This window comes from Tiliqua scincoides, chromosome 5 (assembly GCF_035046505.1).
Source record: "Tiliqua scincoides isolate rTilSci1 chromosome 5, rTilSci1.hap2, whole genome shotgun sequence".
In the NCBI taxonomy this organism is placed as follows: domain Eukaryota; kingdom Metazoa; phylum Chordata; class Lepidosauria; order Squamata; family Scincidae; genus Tiliqua; species Tiliqua scincoides.
In genome coordinates, this window is record NC_089825.1 from 4,870,275 (window position 1) to 4,876,819 (window position 6,545).

General features: G+C 44.2%; 1 protein-coding gene across 1 annotated transcript in view; it reads left to right on the plus strand.

Annotated features, from left to right (window-relative positions):
* LOC136651581 (corticotropin-releasing factor receptor 2-like) overlaps window positions 1–5,694 on the plus strand; it is a 151,787-nt gene extending 146,093 nt beyond the window's left edge. Inside the window, 1 exon segment of the mRNA XM_066628122.1 lies at window positions 3,075–5,694. Within this exon segment, the coding sequence (XP_066484219.1) occupies window positions 3,075–3,215 (141 nt within the window). The 3' untranslated portion in view covers window positions 3,216–5,694.
* The last annotated feature ends 851 nt before the right edge of the window (window positions 5,695–6,545 follow it).

A 6,545-nucleotide genomic window follows, 5' to 3' on the forward strand; every position in this document is an offset into this window, starting at 1 on the left:
CGCATTGCTCAGGGGGCTGCAGGGACTGGGGTGCACCCTCCAGTCCCTGCAGTACCTGCCCCTGTGTGCGGGGAACCCTGCGTGAGCGCCTGCAGAGTGCCCCAGGTCAGGGAAAGGGAGAGTGGAGCGATCTGCTCTGCCTCCGCCCCACTCTCCCTTTCCCTGACCTGGGGCGCCCTGCAGGTGCTCACGCTGGGCTCTCCGCACACAGGGACAGCTGCTGCAGGGACTGGAGGGTGCACCCCAGTCCCTGCAGCCCCATCAGAAGGGAAAGCAGAGCGGTCTGCTTCTGGTTTTGCGGAGCGGGGCGCGTTCGCTCTGCTTTCGCTTTTCCTGACCTGGGGAGCCCTGCCGAAGGTTGTGCAGGGCTCCCCGCACCCCTGGAAGCTTGCAGGAGGCTTGGGCAAGTGCACCCAAGCCCCTGCAGCCCCCCTTCCCCCTGTCTCCTGGCTGCCCCCACCCCTTAAGGGGGCAGAGGCCAGGACCCACAGGCTGGGGTGTCGCAACGCCCCAGTTTGAATACCACTGCAATATGGGCTTGAAAAAAAAATCTTTTGAGGCTTTGAAGGGTCAGTGTGCCTTTAATTGATATGTGCTTCTTGGCTCATGTCCTAGTGAGGGAAGAATGAGCAAAGAATTCTGCAGCAGCTGAAGCTCCCAACCTATATTCCATATTTAAAAGATTTGCCATCTTTCCACTTAAAAACTAAGGCTGCAATCCTATGCACTCTTTCCTGAGAGCAAGCCCAATTGAACACAGTGGGACTTGCTTCTGAATAAACATTCATGAGATTATACTGTAAGATGCCCAAGGCAAACTCATAATCAATAAAATAACAGTGCAATAGATAAATACATATATACTTTGTGAACTGAAAGTAGGGATGATCAAGATCTTCCCATTTCATTCTGGCACTGTTCCCCTGGATTGCTTATGGTCCACTCAACCCTAACTTCAATTCATCAGGTATAATTTCTTTCTTTTTTCTTTTAATACTTTTTAGTTTTATTAAAAGCAAACACAAGAAAAAAAATTAAAAGGTAAAGACATTGCAAGTTATGTGGCAAGTGTGGAGATCTCGAACTACATTTCTTTGTCCTACTACAAAATCATACAAAAAATTAATTATCAAAACAGCCTACACTTATTAAAGAATACCTACATTTTCCACACAAAAATAAAACTGGGAAAAAAGTAAAAGTTAACTCCCCTATCTACTCATCAAATCCATAGATTATTTGGCCCATGTCCCCCTCAATGCGCAGGAAGTCCATGAATGGTTTCCAATTGTCCATAAAAGTTTTTACTGACTTGTCTTTAAGAAGAATTGTAAATTTGTCCATTTCTGCCAAATCCAATGCCTTTAATCTCCACTCTTTCAATACAGGTATCTCTGGAACTCATCAGGGAAAATTTCTGAAATTAATTCCAGAACTAGAATATGTGCAGTTGGCACAAGTTTTCAGGACCTTCAGTTCATCTGCAAATTTTTTCCCCCTCTGAGTTACCAATGTGTACATGTACATTGATAAAACACTGCAAAAAAAGCTGTCATGATCAAGATCACTTTTTGCAAGGTTTTGCTGATGAAGACATGCACTCAAGCACTTGAATAAAATACACACACAATATTGAAATGGCCACCTCTGTAATCACCTCTGCTCTTTGTAGTGTTTTGTCAATGCCCACAAGTGCACATGTGAATAAAAAAAATACTGCACATAAAGTGTCTTGATGCAGTCACAAGTAAGAGCATGTAAAGACTTTTGCATGTGCACATAGTTAATGTAAAGAAGAAAAAATTATAAGAAGGAAGGAAAAGCTACAGCAAAGTGTCCCCATTCCATGCTCAGGACAAACTTCAGAAATCAAGGAGAGAACAGAGGAAGATTCTCAGTGCCTAGGTTTGACTTTGGGAAGAAGGCAGGGTAACTTCAAAATCGGGGGGGGGGGGATTCTAATGAGGAATATTTAGAGTAGTCCTGTCTGAAGTTAGGATGCTTTGAAACCCCATGTCCTTGAGGGGAGTCTGCAATTCTAATCCTGAGATACCACCCTGATAAACCTGAATGCCCAATCAGCAATCCATTCAACAGTAGAGGAAGAGTGGATTTGTCATAGAGTCAAGTGCTTGTATGTAGAACTGCCAGCCTGGAAAAGCTCTCTCTGAACAGCGTTCCCCTGCTATGGTGAGATTGTCTCGGGAGCACCAAGTCCCCATCTGTCCCTTTGTATGCAGCTTCAGCGTGAGTCCCATTGCCTGGAATCCTGCTTCTCATAATAGCCTGTTATGAATCACTAGTTAAATGCTGAGTTTCTCCCCTGCCTGCATTGCTGCTGGAAGGTCCTTTTCAGTATTCATCTCGGAAGCACGCACAGGGTGACCAGATACAATGGAAGACAGAGTGCCTGTACCTTTAACCATTGTAAAGGAGAGGGAATTTTGGCAGGTGCAGCTCAACATGGAAGGGTTTAAAAAAACTACACCTGGTGAAATACTCTCTTCTATACAAAGGCTAAAGCCTGTCTTCTGTTGTATCTGGCTATCCTGAGCACACATGCTCTGAAGGCTCCCTGAATATGCAGGAGCAAGAGGGTGGGCTGGGGCTTGCTGCTTCATAAGGCTGTTGGCAGATGTTTTCAAAGAAGGAAGCTCCCTGGGCAGAAAAATGTCTTGTTGCTTGAAAGCAGGGCAACAAGCAGATGTGTTGGAAAGTGGGGTGTTCATGCGCAGGCAGAACAGGAGTCTGTAAGGGGAGGAAGGTCAGGGTACAATAGAGATCCCATATCAGTGCTTAAAAATCAGTGATCTGAAAATTCTCCCCCCAGCTGCTAAACTGGTGAGGCCATAGTGCTGGTAATCAACGGTTTCCCAGTTTGGGAAGCATTTATGGCCGCATGAATGTATGTGTTTTACATATCCCCATGAGCCCTAATGTGGTTGGGACATGACCCTCGTTTCATTGCCCACAAATGCATCAATGAAATGGGAGTGGGCTATTTCCGCTGCAGACAAATCAATCAAAGAAACATCATATTGTGTATATTTATCAGCCTCTCTTTCTCCAACTAGGTACGTTCTGCTGCCAGGAAAAGATGGCACCGATGGCAGGACCACCATTCCCTGCGGGTCCGGGTTGCCAGGGCTATGTCAATTCCCACCTCCCCGACAAGGATTAGCTTTCACAGTATAAAACAGACTGCAGCCATGTGAGCAGAGCCGCGCCTGCACCAGCTGCCTATGGAGTTCCATTCTCTCTGTTCCTCATCAGCATCCCCCATTTCTCTCTCTTCTTTTTTCTCTTCTCCCCCCCCCCTTTTTTAATTTTCACAATGAGGCCACTCCTGGGTCTTTATGGACATCTTTCCATTTCAACATGAACCTGCTTTTTGACAACCAAAACAATTATAGTGGAAGAAGCAGCAAAATTTCTGGAGACAAATGAGGAAAAAAAAATGGACGGGGCACCAACCCATGTTTCCAGAATTTGAACTACGCTACTGGGGGAAAAAAAACCAGTTCAGAAACACACACTTCTTTCCTTCCATTTAATTATTGTGGTGGAACCCTTTTAACAAACTGCCCTTGACACAATTCCTAGTAATTCCATGATTTGCTAGCATTTTTTTTTCTTGAGTAAGGGTTTTCCTAGTTCCAAAATGTGTTCCTTGGAGCCATCTAGAGCCTGGTTCTCTTCACATATTTAGGGTAAGTGAATGAGTATAACAGGGTTGTTGGGGGTGGCGACATCATGGCAGCAGGCCCCGCATTCAGTCTGTGCATGTTCTGTTAAATGTCTGTGTGTTTCATGTGCCTAGAATTGTACACATGTACACATTGTACAAATTCTCGCCACATGATCTAGAATTCTAGGAAAAGCAGGGTTTGACATCAAAAAGAGAGAGAGAGAGAGCTGTACACATAGGCACATTGGGCAGGCATTCAAGAGAACACACAGGTCCCCTCCTCTACGTGTGGTGGTCCACTCCGGATTTATCATGAAAACAGACTGGCTGCCTCTGCTTCATCATCAACAGCTTGATGTATGTTCTAGCAATACCTTTGTGTCACAGGGACTCTGTGCATCTGTTTGCTAGGGGTTTGCTAATCAAGGGAGCTGAATAGTCCAATCCTCTAAATGGGGAGAACAGGGCTTTCAGAAAACTAAGATCCCATCCTGTGCATGTATAAATCCCACGTAAGCATGCACAGGACTGCATGCTAGTTCCCCCCACCTTCTCAAAGCAAGGATGGTCAACCATGACTACAGGGGAAATGGACACCCCTGCAATTAGGGATGCCACTCTTTTAAAGGCCTATAGGGGGATGCCAACATTTGAGTGGGAGATCTTGGTGTCTCAAGCATGTTTAAATAAATAATAGAGCCTAAAATGGTGCAGGGGGTGGGATGTCAGTGCTGTGTCACTGGTCACTAAGGATACCACAGTCCCATCTGTTTCTCATTGCATTTGTGCAGCTGCTTTCCAGGCTGCATCCCCAGTAGCAAGAGGCAAGTATAAAGGAAGAACTGCATTCTCCCAGGCGCACTATTTTATTGTTTGACTGCTGGGAGAGTGCAGTCTCCATGCAATAAGAACGCTAGCTTGAGAAAAAAGATCCAGGTCCTTCAAAACAAAATTGGATCCAAATCCTCCAAAATTGTTGGGCTGAATAAACAAAACAAAAAAAAACATTTGTAAATGCATTAGGCCTGTTGTAAATGGTTTTACAAATGGTTGTAAAAACCATTTGTAAATGCATACCTGTTATAGGGGAGCTCGTAGGGAGAGGAGTTTGCCTTTCTCTCCTGTTTGTGTGCTTCCCAGAGGCAGCTGGTGGGCCATAGGCTGCTGGACTAGATGGGCCTTTGGCCTGATCCAGCAGGGCTCTTCTTATGAGTGCAAAAATCCTTTAAAATCTCTTGTCCCAGCTGGTAGTGCCAATCTCCCCTCTCTCCCTAGAGCAATGTTCCAAATTACAGCCACCGAAATGATGAGGTCTCAGGAATTTCTGACCTGTCTATCAGTCCCTCGCATACCTGTTTTAGTCATTTGTGGAACATTAACAGCCTGAAAGAAACAAAGACTCAGCTTTCTGCCAATTTCCAGACATTTCTCTCCTGTTCACCTGAAGATGAATCTCACTCAGCCACAGGCGAGCAGGCAGGCAGCAATTTACGAGCCTGCCCCATGTACAAGACAACATGAAAAAGGGGGACTTGATGAAAAGAAATTTAATGACTGCACACATTCTCTTCAATGGTTCCACCAGTGAAAAAAAGGATAAGAATTTTTCCTTTCCTGCCTTGTGTTGGTCTTGCTGGCAGACAAAGCTTTGAAATGGACCATCTACGTAGTGCTTATGAATCACTTCCCTGATTATCAGTTTTCATCTCTGCTTTGCCAACAAACTTTGAAAAGATGCTCCTGACTAGCTTCGGGGCCTGTCTGTGCTTTGATCTAAGTAAACAACTGAGGGATTTTTTGACTTCTTTTTTTTTTAAAGGGAAACTTTGTATAAAATGGTACAAAAAGAATGCTGAAGAGGAAGCAGGTGCGAGGACTGTGCTGCTCAGGGCTTGTCTAGTCTGCCTAGTGCAACCTGCCACGCTCTCTCTCTCCTGGGCTGTTTTAGGTGACATGGAAAATACTGTAAATATTTTCAATAAACACTTCGGTTTTGGTTTCCGTTGCTTTGGAGGGGGTTTGACTTTTTGCCAGGGAGGTGATAGGACTGGGGTTTGATTTATTGGCAGGGGTGCAATTTCAGATCGCAGTAGGATAGACAGAGAAGATTGCATCTACATTAGGGTCATTTGCCGCAATAGCCTGCATGCAAAATATAGGCAGTTAGATCTATATTACCTGGCAAAGCCATCTCTATAGTCAAAGCCCTTCTGTGTTGTTTACACAGAAGGATGTGTTATTCAGCAAAGATCCCAAGACTTTAATTACCTGCTTCCTTCATGTCACTTCTACCTCTAAAATTGCTTCAGAACAGCCTAGCAATACTAATGAATTGTCCCATAATGAGTCAGTTGTTCTCTGTTGGGATGGAGTTGATTTCCTGATTTCCTCTCATCATTTTTATTTATTCTTTCTTACACTATTTTCCTATAAAAGAAAGGAAAAGAAAAAATTAATAAGATGAAACCAATAATTAAAATACCACTTATGGAACAGGAGCGGATAGTTTAGAAGTCCCTTATCAGAAATAATTTCGCCATCAAATGGAGGCAGACCCTACAAGGAGGAAACTTCTAATTACAGATACAGGAGCACTGAAACGTCTTTAAAGCAATTTGGTAGCCTACATTGGAGAGGTTGGCCCTGCGGTTGTGTTTTAAATGGGAAAAAAATTGCCACAGATTCAGGTCTGAGAAAAAGAGATAAAAGACCACTCAGAAAACTCTGAAATGTAAGGTTGATACAATATAATTTGCATTTTCCATAAAAAGTAAGTAGATTAACTGGGCAATTCCAGAGAAGAAGGTTGGTGTGGAAGCAACTGAATATTGGGGTGGGGTGGGGGTTGCAAGCATTT